The 17,906-nt window shown below is 38.7% G+C and overlaps 1 protein-coding gene across 2 annotated transcripts in view; it reads right to left on the bottom strand.

The window, feature by feature from the left end:
* The window catches only part of LMBR1 (limb development membrane protein 1), a 67,260-nt gene that overhangs the window by 34,541 nt on the left and 14,813 nt on the right, over positions 1–17,906 (bottom strand). Inside the window, exons 1-5 of one of the 2 annotated variants that reach the window (XM_035129044.2) lie at positions 12,725–12,797; positions 11,513–11,609; positions 9,677–9,716; positions 8,290–8,429; positions 3,766–3,869 (exon numbers count right to left, since the gene is read on the bottom strand). In XM_035129044.2, coding sequence (XP_034984935.1) covers positions 3,766–3,819 — 54 coding nt within the window. In that variant the 5' untranslated portion in view covers positions 3,820–3,869; positions 8,290–8,429; positions 9,677–9,716; positions 11,513–11,609; positions 12,725–12,797. Of the gene's footprint in view, positions 1–3,765; positions 3,870–8,289; positions 8,430–9,676; positions 9,717–11,512; positions 11,610–12,724; positions 12,798–17,906 lie in introns of those variants that run through there. The other variant, XM_035129041.2, reaches the window with a different exon arrangement.

Here is a 17,906-nt window from a genome sequence, read left to right as displayed (position 1 = left end):
CTTGGCTCTCACACAATGACACTGAGAAGCTGCCAATTCACATAATAGGTAAATTATTCCCAAAAGAACCAGCTGAAGCACCAGCTGCATATTAACCAAAAAAAAGTCCAGCAGCAAATGAACAAAATCTCCTTGGGTAAAATATAAATCAAGAATTAAAATATAGGAAATTAATTATATTGCCCTTCTTAGGTGCTTTTAATGCTTTGTACATCACAATGAGTGAATAAGTGAAGTGGATTCTAAAAGTAAGCCTAAGTGAAATAATTTGGGTAACTAAAACAATTATGTTTGTTTACTATCAAGGCAATAATGAACTCCAAGACATTTAACGAGGATGTAAGTACTGAAAACCAGCTTTCAGAGTGAAGACGGATCTATCTAGATTTACAATTTAAAGAATATGGAGAAAACTGCAGACCCAATAAAAAAATGTAACAGTGGACTAAGGGAAAAGGCCATTTAAGCCCCTTTTTAAAAGCAGTGAGTTAATCCCCTTAGGCCTAAAATATCCTGTCTGAATTAACAGAATGGTTTAATTAAAACCCTAGACAGAGAACCGTGTTGAGTTTGATTTTCAGAACACTGCATCCATCCGTGGTGAGTGGCCAATTTCCGTATCTGTATCTCTGTATAATATGGAAGTGGTTTAAAAAACAACAACTTTTGCCCAAGGGAATCAATGGGAGCCTTCCAGAGGAACCATATGCCATAGAGAATGAATGCCATCAATTAGAACAGAATAACTCACAATAAATTTGCAAGCAGAAAAGGGTGGTAGTGATGAGAATTTATTTATTTTTTAAACAAACAGAAAATATTAGTCTAGTTGTTATAAACATTACTAAGGCCTACTTTTCATTATCAAATTATGTCATAATTTATTATACAATATATTACATTGGGGTAGAGGGTTAAGTTCTAGCAGTCAAGCCATCAGCCGGTACCCAAAAAGAGTCAGAAGACTTTCTTTCATAACTGCAAATTTAACACTGTCTGTTCCTTAACTGCAGTAATAGGTTCAGGTAGATAGCCGTGTAGGTCTGATGCAGTCAAAATATATAAAAAAAATTGTCCAGTAGCACCTTAGAGACCAACTAAGATTGTTCTGAGTATAAGCTTTCATGTGCATGCACACTTCTTCAGATAAACAGTAATAGTAGTAATAGGGTTTCCATTCTGAAGGAAATCAGCCCTGAGTGCTCACTGGAAGGACAGGTCGTGAAGCTGAGGCTCCAATACTTTGGCCACCTCATGAGAAGATAAGAATCCTTGGAAAAGACCCTGATGTTGGGAAAGATTGAGGGCACTAGGAGAAGGGGACGACAGAGGACAAGATGGTTGGACAGTGTTCTCGAAGCTACGAACATGAGTTTGACCAAACTGCGGGAGGCAGTGGAAGACAGGAGTGCCTGGCGTGCTATGGTCCATGGGGTCACGAAGAGTCAGACATGACTAAACAACTAAACAACAACAACAGTAATAGGGTTAGGAAAAGGTAGCAGAATTACATATTCCCATCAGCCTTAATCAAAAGCAGTATAGCTATGGTCCAGAGACAAAGCCATGGTGAACACTATCCAAGACTTGTTTCCAAAATCAGCACAGAGGGAACAACAATCATGTCGAAAGAAGCAGGGACTGATGGGAGAGTGTGTGTTTCTAAAGAAAATGCACATTCCTTAGCTGGATCCCAGCTCCATGATGATGATAAGGGGGTTGGTATCAATACATCTGTGGAGGCCTCAGATATCAGATACAGATTGAAGTCCCTCCTACCTAATGGGAGAACCTCAAAACTTGTTCGGGGGGAGGATAAATGGCTTTTCAAATGCTATAAAAACACTCACCATAAAGTAATATCAAACATCAGTTCACATGTTTTGAATTAGATAGTTCAGAATTCATTCACTTCATCACTTACATCCTCATAGAAACTTGTGCCTACTTCCATTAACAAATGGTTTGGGAGCACCTAATCTTGCTCCCTGAAATATGCCATTTTAAAGGAAGGTGTAAATAGATACAATGAAAAAGTGAAGAGTTTTAATTGTTTATATTCAGGCTGCTACATTTAGTCAATTTATCCAGAAGCACATTTACACAGATTTTTTTTAGCTCTAATTTATTTACATTTTTATATAGTAAAAAACAAATTCCTTATTTTGGAAAAACCTATTTCCATTTCATTTATTGAGGAGTATGATTGTGTGTGTAAGAAAATTTCATAAACACAAACAAACAAACACACACACACACACACTACAGATACTCTGCAGGCATAGTATGTACATTTTCATACTCCACCACCTGTGAAACAATGCAAGTATCAGATATTCAGTGAAGGGCGACAGCTCAGTGGTAGAACATATGTTTTGCATGATGAAGGCACCAGGTTCAATTCATGTCATCTCCAGGTACAGGTGAGAAAGACCCCTGTCTAAAAACCTGGAGAGCCACAGTCAGACATGTTGACAGTACTGACCAAGATTGGCCAATGACCTGACTAGCAGCTTCCAGGATCACTGGGATATCTGAACGATTTTCATGCTCATACACTGTCATATGCATTTTGTCCTGTCTGACTACTAAGGTGGGTGAGGTGAGGTGCTATGAGAATGGGCTTCAAAATATATATCTGTCTGAACAGGAATACGAAGGAGACTTCTAGATTGTATCTATGGGGACTCCACATGAAGAGGAAAGGGTTAATTCAGATGGCAGAGGTGGAGGATAACTTGCAGAAGTAAACTAAGACTAAGAAGGAGACCATACCAAACAATGGGAGGAATTAGCAGTCAGTAGCTTTTCTATTTAGCTGATTGCTGTCTCTAGGAGCTTGCAACTGAAGTATGTTTTGAGGGGAAGACCCAGAGTCCTGTCACAGTGAGCCAGGTGCAAAATTTTACTCAATTTTTAAAGTGTCAACCCAATGGTGGACCTGTCTTTCTGTGGCCCTGAAGCTTGAACAGTTATGGGGGCCCATTTGCAACCAGCAGTGTCTGGGTAACCACTGTTATTTTCTTCAATGGGGTTGTTCCACAACAGATCACTGCACCTTTACAACAACTGTGCTACTGACTCTCAAACTTTGGGATTGTTGAAATATATACAACAAAAAATTAATCAATTTAAGTCGTGTGACTCAATTTGGGTCTACTAGACCGAAAGTTGCAAAGCAGTGGGACTAAGGTTGCTTCTGGGCCCCTTCAAGATTAGAGGCCCTGAACCTTAAGCTTCATTAGTTTCGTAGTAGTCCCTTGTGTCAATCGCGAGCATGCCACAAAGTTAACTATTCAGGTTAAGTCACATTCAACAAAGAATATTCTTGTTATTTAATAAATCGTGTTTAAATTATTAATGCATAATTCATATATAATTTTACTGTAATATATTTCATAGATTCATAATGTATTTCAGATATCAATTCCCTAAATAAATCTCTCTCACTCACTTGTTATACTCCTTCAAAAATATTATTTGTGTACTGTGTTATTTGTTTTATTGTAATAGCAAGGTTATCAAACCTAATAATATTAAGAGGACTAGCCTGAATGCAGACCAAGAGTTTGTTGCTACTAGTATATATTTTAAAGTGCCTATTACTCAGGTTTATATATAATTATTGCCAATGCCAATTACTATCATCATCAATTTGTTTTAGCATAGATTCTAAAAGCTGGCCATTAGTTTTGTAAATATAGCGTTGCTGGCTGCTCATAGTATTTTAACCATCACATTCACATATATTTAATATCCACGCACCTTTTTTAAGCCAGCAAAGCCTTCCGACTCCAGAAAGAAGAAAGCAAAGGGCATCAGTACAAACAAACAAAGGTTGGAAAAGAGAGAAACAAGATTCCATAAGCCTAGAGAAAAACAAAATGTATGTGTTACTTGTGAAAGCTGCAGAACCTTTAAAGTATAACACAAAATGAGTTCTATCACTTATTCCACAACACCCTCACTGAAGTGAACATGCTCAGTTATTTCTAATGATTTCAAGTTCACTAAAGCTGGAAGGTGGTGGGAAAATTAACAAATTATCCTGCAAAACCCCTTCCCTGAGCTGTCAATTTGGGAGAAATGTAAAACAGGGCCTTGATTTGATTTGGCTTCTCAAATGTCTTGTCGCTGATTGACTATGGGGCAGCGTGACATCAGTACACTGGTTGTATGATCCCTGGCTGGCTGTATTGCACAGATATCCTATTTTTTAAAAATACAGTATACCAGAGCAGCTACCCAGAGTCAGCAAACATGAGCAAAATGGTAGGAAAAAAGGCCAGGTTTGTGAAATCTTCAGAATAAACATGTTGGTTCTGTGAAATTTATTCATACCAAAAGTTTGTCCACGATTCAGCTCACTGCTGAACTTTATTCTCATATGCTTATGAAAGACCACTATATCACTTAATAATTTATTACCTTCCAGTGTTGACAGCAGAACCCAAAAATAATGCTCACTGACACTTTCACTACTCTGAATTACTTAGTTTGAAAACTAGATTCCTCTCTTGGAGGAAACCAATTTTCTGGATCCTTTTCAATCAGGGTTTTGGCCTGGTTTTGGCGCAGAAACTGCTTGTATGATAGCCTCTGTCATGAGGAGAGATGGGGAAATATGTCCCTGTTAAGTTTCCTTGACCTCTGATCCTGGCCCGGCTTCACTGGCTGCCAATCAATTTCTAGACCCAATTCAAAGTGCTTGTTTTGACCTACAGAGCTTCAAATGGCTTAGGACCGCAATACCTCAAGGACTGCCCCCCCCCCATATGAACTGCCCAAGACCCTCCAATCATCCTGTGAGGCCCTTCTTCATGTGCCCCCTCCCAAGAGAGGTCTGCAGGATGGCAACATGAGAACGGCCCTTTTCTGCAGTGGCTCCCCATTTGCAGAATGCTCTCCCCAGGGAGGCTCTGGCTCACCTGGTGCCTTCATGACTTATCTTTAGGCACTACACAAAAATGTTCCTGTAATACCTGACCTTTGGCAGATTAAGGAATCTAGGGCCTTTAAAATGTGTTTTTATAGGGTGATTTCTTTTGTTATTATGTAATCCATTTCGTGTTTTCATTTTGTATACCGTATTTATGTTGTGCACTGCCCTGTGATCTTTGGATGAAAGACTGTATATTAAATAAATAAACAACTAAATAAATAAATAATAGATAGGCATCTGAAGTGGCTCAGTTACATGCCACATGTCGTCTAGTTCTCTAAAAATTACTGCAGGCAGTGCAACATAGAACTCAACCTCATCCATTCAAAGTTTGGTCCTCTTTTCTTTCGAAGAACCTATGAGGCGAGCACCTTGTGCAAAATCTTCGTCAAGGGGGGCAGGGAATCAAACTACACCCTGAAAATATGTTTGGAATATTTTGCTAGGCACACCTAATTGTTCTCCTATGCTTATTTTGTCCACAAATATTTGTGTGCCAAAAATTGCTTTTATATGTATGAAGAAGCATAGGAATATTACTGCCTGTAACTCTTTTAACCCCAAAAAGGAAGATATCATAAAGGAGGAACAAAAGGTTGTGTGAGGAGGGGGCAAACTGGCTGGGTGTGCAAAACATGGGGTGAGCAACCACACCCTAAGCATTAATGCGGCTGATGACAAACTACAATGTATGAAGGATTTTATGAGCAACCCACACAAACCTTGCCAGCTTAACTGATACAATCTAAATGTTAAAGCATTTAAGTAAAAGAAAACTGCAATTAAGCAAGCATGTTACCACTTCTGATAAAGCCTCACCCTTGCCGACAGTACTTGTGGAATAGAATGCAAGTCCTGCATTGTGTAGATGTGGAATTTTCACTATATTCTATCCCCATCTGCTGGACACATATGAGATAACAACAACCTCACATTTGCCATGTTCATTTTATGCATTACTGTACTTAAGTTCCAATATCTCAAGAGTCTTGAAATTGAGCTAAATTTATCTGGTGTAAGACATACTTTAAAATTATTGTTTTCACTTTAAAAGGTTATCTACCTTGGCTTTCAGAATCATTGCAAATGAATAACTGAACTACAATCACTAGCCTATTCCAGTTAGCTCAGTTGGTTACGAGTGTGGTGCTCGTAATGCCAGTGTTGTGGATTCAGTTCCCATACGTTCCACGAGGCTGGACTGGGTGATCACTGGGGTCCCTTCCGAGTCTACAATTCTAGGATTCTAAGTGTAATAAACCTGGCATTCCTTAGGTGTTTGCATCAAGCACAATGCATTTTCAAAGTTTTCAAAAGGTTTCTGAATTCAATTAGACATCCTTTATAAGGGAATCTACCATAGGAACAGACTGCAAAATTATATGCTTACATGTAGATTACAGATATTACTATGCAAAATAAGATAAACAAACTTCATGTAGGAGCTTCTGGTTTTGAACTACCATGTGCGCCCCCAGGTACCAGATCAGGGCAGAACATACAAAAATATATTTTTATTAATTCAATTTCTCTATGAAGGACTCAAGGGAAGTAACACATTCTAGTGCAAGAATTAAACATAGTAAGTATCTAAAACAATCCATGCTAGTGCTTAATTTAAAAAATACCACAAATTAACTTCATCAGAATGACCGAGGACCCCCCCAAGCACACAAATTCAGCAGCTAACTAAAGTTAATATAGCTTTATATATGACATCCAATATCACGCTGAGATTCTAAGCTGCTGACTAAGCAATATGTTCCACCTGTTCTATGACTCTCCCATCTCCCCAAAATATGGTGACTTCAAGGTCGTTATTTCACAGACCCTTTTTCCACACATCACTAATTTATTTATTCAATTTATATTCCATTTTGCCTTCAAGGAGCTCAAAGTGGCACACAAATTTTTTCTCACCACCACCTCTCAAGGCAGGTGAGATAGTGTCTGGTCCAGCACTACTCAGCAAGCTTCATAGCTAAGTGTGGATTTGATCCTGGGTTTCCCAAATCCTAATCTAACTGCTACACCACACTATCTTTCTCATCTTCAAAGCAAAGAAACGGGATAATTCCTGTCTTCCACAGCCAATAATCTTGCTTCTGCACTGCAAGCTGAAGGACCAAAAAGAATGGCAATCTTTATATACACATTCCCACACATCAGTCACTCAAAGCAGAGTTACCATTGATGATCTTCATTTATCTCATTACCCCTTAAATCAATTCATCGTACAGCTGGATATGTGGGTTCTCATATGCAGCTTGTTGCTACTGCCGTGCTAGAGGATGACCAGGAGTTCCCTGAGGCAAACATCATGAAGGAGCAGCCTGTCAATGAATTGTGAGACAAAGGGGCCCTCAGAAGGCACAACAACCCAACCTCCTCCTCAAGACAGAGGAAGCCCCTTCACGGAATGGGGGGGGGGGGGCAAGCGGCCTAGGGAACACAGGCACCCAACATTACAAGCTCAGTCGGCCACCAGACACCGTAGTACACTCCTGAAGAACAAGAACTTCTCGGGAGTAAAAGAGTACTCCTGAACAAGCTACTTTCCCCAAACAAATAAATTCCTCTGGCAACATGGATGGTCTGAAGCTGTGCTCTGGTGGGGCACTGAAGGCTCAGGTTTATGCACCAGCTCCATAACTTGTGTTATCCTTGTCTACCTAGCTATTTGCTGGGCCTCCCTCTGTTTTGACTTTAGACTGCCTTTGAACCATGTTACCACTGGGTTTGAATGTATGACTGCCATCAGACTGCGATTCACATACAGTTCACTGCTGACTCTCAGCTACACTGCTTGCCTTATCACCTGTGGAACGCCAGTTTTGTGTGGTTCAGAATACTAATCTGCTGTGCTGGTCGAGAACTGTAACAATAAATTAACTAACTAACTAATCTGAATATTGGACAGAAGTAGAGTAGGACATCTCTGACCTCATAAAAACAAATCCTATAATGAAAACAAAGCAGCCACTCTTCCAAAGTTTCATTCTTCCCACTCAGAACCAGAATGACAGCTAATTGGGGATGCCGCCACAGCCCACAAATCTAGTACTGTATAGATAATTGAGGATTGGCTAAAAGAAAGCATTCAACTTGTATCAATTGTATCAATTGCAGAAGATGCAAAAGTTCAGGATTTGGAGAGCCCTTATGAAAAAAGAGCATTCTAAAGATGAAAAGCAGGTAAGATTACCTGTCCAGTTTACTGAAAGCCCCTACTTAGGATGGAAAATATTTATCTGTGTACCCTAATGGTTCTGATTTGATGCATAGCTGGTACAGATAATTTTGTGTTACAAATTCAAGTACCAATATTAAAATTATATAATACAAACCATGAATTAGAGATCCATTTAACCACTGAATATAGTAGCTATGTGGAAAAGAGAGCAGGATTTCATTGCTGATTATTGAGAAAGGTAGAAGAAGGACAGCACCAGCTGAAACTGCAAGAGTAAATGTACTCAAGAATAGCCTGAAAATAAAAAAGAAGCATTATTGTTACTACTAATACAACAATTCAGACACAAACTGTTAAGTTAATGAAAACAGCTTAAAAAGAGCTTCAATGCATAACTGCCACTGCTTTGCAGGTATGGAGCTAATTCAACATGCAAAGTTTAATTTTTAAAAAAATAGAATGGAGACCTATCAAATATTAGCTGCTATTATTATTAATTTATATATGGCTTACACATGCCAAAATGGCCTCTAAGCAGTTCAATTAGCACACCACCCTCTCACTTCCTTGTCTTTCCTTAAACATCACGAAATACTATTCCTAAATGTGTTAAAGAAAACCAAGCAAGTCAAATCTGTCAAGGTTAATGAAAGTGCTCCCTCTGTTGTAAAAGTCTAGTACTGCTGAAGTGATGAAAAGCTCTGCATGGGAGCAAATTCAAACAAATTTTGGTTTGCAGATGAATACTAAGGGAAACACACACATATGCCACAATCCAAAGAAAAACACGACTAGATTGGCATGCACAAGAAGGCTCTCCGTTTAGAATTGTCAGATTGCAGCTCCCATGTCATATGGAAAGACAGTTATGATAATATAACTTTTATAACAGTTTCTTATAAAGGTTATTCAAAAAGTCAAAATTCTCAGTGGAAACCTCAGTTTAAAAGAAAATTTAAATACCGGGAATGCAGATTCTATTTTCAGATTTTGCTTTCATCAGGCTATTTGATTCATAAACACTGTATCCATTGTCAAAAACTAAGAGCTAAAAAGCCATGAAAGCAGCATATATTTCAGTTTTGTGCTTGGAAAGCACAAGAGTATTCTTCTTCTGCAACAGAAAAACACTTATTTGGTTTCACTCATTCACTCATTATACTAAACCATGGTTTATTAAAATGAATTAAAACCATGACTTAGTGTTATGTAAGAATCCTGACCAGAAGCGTAACTACGGTTTGTAAAGTTATTTGAAACCATGGTTTGTTTTTGGTTCACGAAACATTGGCCTGATGTTACGTGTGAACCCAGCATCCTTCTTTAACCACAGTTTGTTTGCCCACCCAACTCTAGAAAAACTACAACAGCTTGGGGAAGAGCAGCTGGAAAACAAATAAAACTTTGGAAAAGCAATCCACGATTCATTTGATTGTCTGTGGGTTTAGCGTTATGTATAAGCCAGACCTATATTTGCATAGCACCAGAAAGGTAATGAAAGCCTAAATAAGATATACATATACACACAAACATATACATACGAAATTCTATTGACAATAGCATCTTCATCCTCTTGCTCATCTGAAAAATAATGCATATTTGTATTACATTTTATTTCCAAGACAACTGTTGCCTGCTTTTTACTTCTTTTTCAACATTTTTATATATAAAAAGTGATCAAAATGCAGATTACAAATCAGTGAAAACCTTGTTTAGACTGCCCTAGTCTTTGCCTTAAAGACAGATGCCTACATAGCAAGATAGCCCAGTCTTTGCGCTGTCATAGTACAATGCCCCTATATACAAGCTTTTCTCCTCCACTAATCTCAAATTCAGCATTTCTTTCAGTCTTCATCACAGTTTACAAAACCTATTGTTCTTGACTGACTGCCTTTGGACAGTCAATGAGGCAACAAATGAGGAAGTTGCTCATGGTTCCTCTATGGCTGTTTTTAACTTTTACATAGGCAAGAGACACATCTCAGTGGCAAAATGCACAGTCCATGTTATCCAGTGCATAAACAAAACAAACATCCCTCCCTTCACCCTCAAATGAGACCCAGAAATGTAAACAGAGGAAGCACAAGTGAATTAGGTTTTCTCCCTTGCTTGCTTTGGTAGAATGTCCTAAGGCCATCTTATGCTTATTTTGTTTGCAAACACTTACGGTATATACCACCAATATTAAGGGGGGGAAATACCATGGCACTGCAAAGCATAACATCAACAATAAAATTCCATTAATAAATTCCATTAATAAAGAAAAGTGACATCTCAAAGCACTTTGAAACCATAGGTTTAAAAGTTTATTTGTAGATGGGAGTGCACATAATTTTGGGGAAAATTAGAATACAGTCATACCTCAGCTCCCAAACGCCTTGGGAGTCGAACATTCCAGCTCCCGAAAGATCGAAAACCAGAAGTGAGTGTTCTGGTTTTCAAACATTCTTTTGGAAGCCGAATGTCAGACAGGGCTTCTGTGGCTTCCGGTTGGAGTGTCCTGCAGCCAATCAGAAGCCGCACTTTGGAAGTCAAACATTTCGGAAGTCAAACGGACTTCCGGAACAAATTCTGTTCAACTTTGAGGTATGGCTGTATGTACAATTCTAAATTTGTTATCACACTTTCTTCACTTTCACTTTGGCTTTATTTTAACAATGTTAAAGAAAATGGAAAATGGAAATTGTGCTTCCTCTGTGTTCTACCATGAATTTATATATACAGATTGGACTAGCAGACATTCTCTGAATAGGATGACTCCCCCCTCTGGCCTTGATAGGCAGGGTCTTCAAGACTGTTGCCTCATCAAGACTGTTGCCTCCTCTTCCAGGGGGAGAATTCGTCCTGCCCTCCAGACCTAACTGGCAGAAAAGAAATAACCCCTCAACCCCAAAATAAAGCAACTCTGGGCAGATAGGAAATGAGAAACAGATTGAAAAGAGGTTTAATTTTAAAATTTCCAACTGTAAGGTGCAAGACAATATGAAACCGTATTAGTTATTAGGATTTGTATTAAGAAATTTTATATATATGATTTGACAAATCAGTGCAGAATTTCATGTTTAAAGAGAAAAAAAGAAAAATACAGTTCTGGAATTTTGAAACTTTAGAAAGCTCCATTAAAATATTGTCAGAAAAGAAATGAAAATGTGATCAAAATATTATGCAAGGTTTTTTTTATCAAACATCATATTTTTAATCATACTTCATATTTGTACTTTATAAAAGTACTGTATTTCATAGATTTTTTAATAAAAAAGAGAAATGTGAAAGTTTTCATAAAGCTACATTTATAAATATACACAATGTTAGAGATGAAAGGGAAGAAAAATGTCAAGATGGCTTGATGGTGCAAGCCACCAGAAGCTTACCCTTACCCAAGTATAACTTAGTTTTTGACGGATAAGAAATGACCAACCAGATTCCTGTGGGAAGTCTGCAAGCTGGACATGAGCACAACAGCCTTCTGCCCACCTGCAATTCCAAGCAACTGATAGTTGGTGGAATAATGCCTCTGACAGTGGAAGCAGAACATAGCCATCATGGCCAGTAGCCTTGGATAGCATTGCCGTCAATTAATTTGTCTATAATAACATAACAGAGTACAAATAAATTTGGATGTTAAGTTTATGTTTTATTAAGTTTTCAATTTGCAGATTTAACAAGGAATTGAATCATGAAAACATGGGGAATAAAGTAAAAATGAAGAAAAACGGGAAAAATAGTACTAACAGTAATAGCAAACCATAACATATTGGATACAGTGACCATCAATATGTGGGTCTTACATTAAAAATACAAGTTATAATATAAGCCCTCCAGTTAAACTTTAATCTCAAACCCTTGAGAGTATATCATTTACTGACATAGTAATGATAAACTAAATTAGCAATCCTGAACCCATATTTATTTAGACTTCAACCACAATGCTATTTGTACCACTAGGATCCCTGTCATGCAACTATTCATTAGATTGTCACCATGTCTGTAGACATTTGAAAGCTAGGTGGCAGCATGGCACAGACAATGAGCTTTCTTTCTGGCAATTGCAGTAAGGTGCTTTCCAAGACTGTTAACAAACATCTGCTTGTGCAGGTTTTGCCCCACTAGGTTATTGGCCCAATGGGTTATTGGCCCATTTTACATATGGTGCTGTTGCATTACTTACTTGTCGTTGATTATTTTTTAGATTGTATGTATAGTTTAGTACTTATTTGTTCTTATATGTATTTAGTACTGGAATTTTAGACGGTGATCCTTGGAGATCCTTTTATCAGAAGCAATATATAAATTATTTAAATAAATAAACTTCACTTTCTATTAACCAACTTGCAAAATTATAAATGAAGAAAACAGGCACAAGTTAATAGCTAAAGTCCTAACAAGTTGGGAAACCCACATTGCAAGAAATAAAGGTTGGGCAAATACAACAAAGAGATAATGTAAAATAGTATGGCTCTCTGGTCAAACACAAACTTTCCCCTCATCACCCAAAACACATTTTTGGCACTGTGCCCCAATATCACCAAGAGCATCTCATCTATTTCCCATTTTGATTGCAATCTACATTTGACTATAAAAACAGTTACCTCCTTTCCTCTTGTATCTTCTGATAATGAAGTAGGAAACAATATACAGAATAGCAAACAGAAGAAAACAGATCTGAAAAAGAAAGTTACAGAGTGAAGAGATTCGCATCATATAACAAGCAGCAATTTAGTTTTCAAAAATACTAAAGTGACACAACTTATAACAAATAGAAAGAAAACATTATACCAACAGTATAATTACTAATATGCAATGCTTATGTTATTTTGGCTATTTTTGTCACTTTCCTGAAGTACTAATTTTACTGCTGCAAGGGCCACACATAAGAAAATTCACCACTATATCTTCTTACCCCTTCATGGATCACTGCCTTGTCGTGGGGAAGGGGCTTAAATAACTTAGAGAAGTTATGTTTTGACCAAACGTGATCCACCTGGAGAAGGAATTGGCAAGTCACTCCAGTATCCCTGCCAAGAAAACTATGGACAAAGACAACAGGACTATAAAAGTTATGACGCTGGAAGATGAGCCCCTCAGGTCGGAAGGCGTCCAACATGCTACTGAGGAAGAGCGGAGGACAAGTACAAGTAGATTCAGAGCTGATGAAGCGACTGGGCCAAAGCCGAAAGGTCGCTCAGTTGCGGATATGCCTGGAAGTGAAAGGAAAGTCAGATGCTGTAAAGAAAAATATTGCATAGGAACCTGGAATGTAAGAACCATGGATAATGGTAAGCTGGATGTGGTGAAAAATGAGATGGCAAGAATAAATATTGACATCCTGGGCATCAGTGAACTAAAATGGAAGGGAATGGGTGAATTCAGTTCGAGTGACTATCATATCTACTACTGTGGGCAAGAATCCCGTAAAAGAAATGGAGTGGCCCTCATAGTCAACAAAAGAGTGGCAAAAGCTGTAATGGGATGCAATCTCAAAAATGACAGAATGATCTCGATACGAATCCAAGGCAGACCTTTTAACATCACAGTAATCCAAGTTTATGCACCAACTACCGGTGCTGAAGAAAGTGAAATTGACCAGTTCTATGAAGACTTACAACACCTTCTAGAAATGACACCAAAGAAGGATGTTCTTCTCATTACAGGGGATTGGAATGCTAAAGTAGGGAATCAAGAGATAAAAGGAACAACTGGCAAGTTTGGCCTTGGAGTTCAAAATGAAGCAGGGCAAAGGCTAATAGAGTTCTGTCAAGAGAACAAGCTGGTCATCACAAACACTCTTTTCCAACAACACAAGAGACGACTCTACACATGGATATCACCAAATGGGCAGCATCGAAATCAGATTGATTATATTCTCTGCAGCCAAAGATGGAGAAGCTCTATACAGTCAGCAAAAACAAGACCTGGAGCTGACTGTAACTCAGATCATCAGCTTCTTATAGCAAAATTCCAGCTTAAACTGAATAAAGTAGGAAAAACCACTGGGCCAGTAAGATACAATCTAAATCAAATCCCTTATGAATACACAGTGGAAGTGAGGAACAGGTTTAAGGATTTAGATTTGGTGGACAGAATGCCTGAAGAACTATGGATGGAGGCTCGTAACATTATACAGGAGGCAGCAACGAAAACCATCCCAAGGAAAAGGAAATGCAAGAAAGCAAAATGGCTGTCCAACGAGGCCTTACAAATAGCGGAGGAGAGGAGGCAAGCAAAATGCAAGGGAGATAGGGAAAGATACAGGAAACTGAATGCAAATTTCCAAAAAACAGCAAGGAGAGACAAGAGGGTCTTCCTAAATGAGCAATGCAAAGAAATAGAGGAAAACAATAGAATGGGGAAAACCAGAGATCTGTTCAAGAAAATTGGAGATATGAAAGGAACATTTCGTACAAAGATTACCATAATAAAGGACAAAAGTGGTAAGGACCTAACAGAGGCAGAAGACATCAAGAAGAGGTGGCAAAAATACACAGAGGAATTATACCAGAAAGATATGGAGGTCTCGTACACCTCAGGTAGTGTGGTTGCTGACCTTGAGCCAGACATCTTGGAGAGTGAAGTCAAATGGGCCTTAGAAAGCATTGCTAATAACAAGGCCAGTGGAAGTGATGATATTCCAGCTGAACTATTTAAAATTTTAAAAGATGATGCTGTTAAGGTGCTACACCCAATATGCCAGCAAGTATGGAAAACTCAGCAATGGCCAGAGGATTGGAGAAGATCAGTCTACATCCCAATTCCAAAGAAGGGCAGTGCCAAAGAATGCTCCAACTACCGCACAATTGCGCTCATTTCACACGCTAGCAAGGTTATGCTTAAAATTCTACAAGGCAGGCTAAGGCAGTATGTGGACCGAGAAATCCCAGAAGTGCAAGCTGGATTTCGAAGGGGCAGAGGAACCAGAGACCAAATAGCAAACATGCGCTGGATTATGGAGAAAGCTAGAGAGTTCCAGACAAACGTCTACTTCTGCTTCATTGACTATGCAAAAGCCTTTGACTGTGTCGACCACAGCAAACTATGGCAAGTTCTTAAAGAAATGGGAGTGCCTGATCACCTCATCTGTCTCCTGAGAAATCTCTATGTGGGACAAGAAGCTACAGTTAGAACTGGATATGGAACAACTGATTGGTTCAAAATTGGGAAAGGAGTACGACAAGGTTGTATATTGTCTCCCTGCTTATTTAACTTATATGCAGAATTCATCATGCGAAAGGCTGGACTAGATGAATCCCAAGCAGGAATTAAGATTGCCGGAAGAAATATCAACAACCTCAGATATGCAGATGACACAACCTTGATGGCAGAAAGTGAGGAGGAATTAAAGAACCTTTTAATGAGGGTGAAAGAGGAGAGCGCAAAATATGGTCTGAAGCTCAACATCAAAAAAACCAAGATCATGGCCACTGGTCCCATCACCTCCTGGCAAATAGAAGGGGAAGAAATGGAGGCAGTGAGAGATTTTACTTTCTTGGGCTCCTTGATCACTGCAGATGGTGACAGCAGTCACGAAATTAAAAGACGCCTGCTTCTTGGGAGAAAAGCAATGACAAACCTAGACAGCATCTTAAAAAGCAGAGACATCACCTTGCCTACAAAGGTCCGTATAGTTAAAGCTATGGTTTTCCCAGTAGTGATGTATGGAAGTGAGAGCTGGACCATAAAGAAGGCTGATCGCCGAAGAATTGATGCTTTTGAATTATGGTGCTGGAGGAGACTCTTGAGAGTCCCATGGACTGCAAGAAGATCAAACCTATCCATTCTTAAGGAAATCAGCCCTGAGTGCTCACTAGAAGGACAGATCGTGAAGCTGAGGCTCCAATACTTTGGCCACCTCATGAGAAGAGAAGAATCCTTGGAAAAGACCTTGATGTTGGGAAAGATGGAGGGCACTAGGAGAAGGGGACGACAGAGGACGAGATGGTTGGACAGTGTTCTCGAAGCTACGAACATGAGTTTGACCAAACTGCGGGAGGCAGTGGAAGACAGGAGTGCCTGGCGTGCTCTAGTCCATGGGGTCACGAAGAGTCGGACACGACTAAACGACTAAACAACAACAACATATCTTCTTAACTAGTCAAGATATATTAAAAAGGCCAGATTGCAAAGGAATTAATCCATCATTTTTCAGGAACAATGTGTATTAATACGCAAGATGACTGCCAGTCTTATTTTCAAGTGAGCATGCCAGCAAACTTCTGTTTTGCTTGCACAACACATTTGAAGATATAATCTGGCAACTGACCCAGAACACCAGTAGGATGCAATGATGGCACTCCAGCACTCCTGCAACACATGAAGTCTGCACAAGTCCAGGTATTTTTAACTGGATCAGGCTTGTGAGAAAATAAACTATGCACTAAAATGGTGTTGAACTTTATACTAATCGTTTGTATTTCTTTCAACCACTGACATGTAGAGAATCACTGTACCCAGAATATAATACAGGGAAACAAAGCCAGACATGTTAGAAATAAAGTAGGAACAAAATGCATGGAAAGTTAATCAAAGGTTTTAAAACATTACACTTCCTGTATCAGCCCCACAATCTGACACTAAAAATCCAACTATTCAAATTCATAATTTATGGGATGTCAACTCCCAATTCTATCGAATATTGACCAAGGCTTGCAATCCTATGTACACTTACCTACCAGTGAGCAAAGACTCCAGAATTTGAGGCTGCACAAAACATCTCATGTCAAAGGACAAAGTATAAAGTTTGCAATTTGCGCTACATGGGAAACAACTACTACTGTATGTCTTCCTTCTTACAATGACTGGCAACTGAACAGAGTGATCAGTGGAAATCAGTGGCAATGTATCTTTCTATCCTGATTTCTTCTTTTATAATCCTGTCAGACCTTGAACTTTTTCGTTAAAAAAAATCTTACAATCATCATCATCATCATACTAATAGAAACTAGGAGAATGGAATGCAACAGTATTGGCAATGTGGTACCCTTGAGCTGTTGTGGACTGCAACTCCCAGCCTCAGTCAGCAGGGTCAACAATGAGGAATGATGGGAGTTGTAGCTCACAGAACCTGAAGGGTACCAGATGACTGCCCCTGGAATCAAGTGTCTAGAAAGAAAGAATGACTGTTGTGGTTGAATAGGAATATTCTACACTGCAACATTCTGTTGCAGGTCCCACTTGACTCTTACCATAATTGAAACATTCTGATACAAAATGTAATGAAAAATGCAACATGAAAGTTAGTATTTCCTCTAATAATGAGTGTCTGTGCAATGTAATGTTGCCCATGGATAGCAAATGGCCAAAGGATTGCACTCCTCACATACACAAATTCCATTTTACTATTAATCATGTTTAGTAGTCAGTATGATGGTTTAGGAATAACACCAAACCATGGTTTGGCATTACGTATATAAGAAGAGTAATTAATAATAATACTAAAAGTACAAAGGCACAACTGTGCCTTAAATGTCTGAGTAGAAAAGCAGAATAGAGATTTATAAAACAACAAAAATAACTCTTCATAAAAATTTTTTAACTTTAAAGTAGAGTTTCACATTAAATACTGACTGAAAAGGTATCATTGAAGAAGAACGAACTCAGGAAGAAAAGGAGATATGAGCTAAGAGAAAGGCACGCTTGGCAAATCCTCACTGTGATCAACTCCTATCTGGATCCAAAATTGGTCTCCACGGTTGCCTAGGGACACACCGTTAAGACCATATTCATGGAAGACAATCTTACTCAGCTATGAGTGATCACCAAAGAAGAAGATTAACT

The sequence above is a fragment of the Zootoca vivipara genome, chromosome 12 (assembly GCF_963506605.1).
Source record: "Zootoca vivipara chromosome 12, rZooViv1.1, whole genome shotgun sequence".
Lineage (NCBI taxonomy): Eukaryota > Metazoa > Chordata > Lepidosauria > Squamata > Lacertidae > Zootoca > Zootoca vivipara.
The sequence above is the reverse complement of the archived record's forward strand: the minus strand, read 5'-3'. Positions and strand labels throughout refer to the sequence as shown.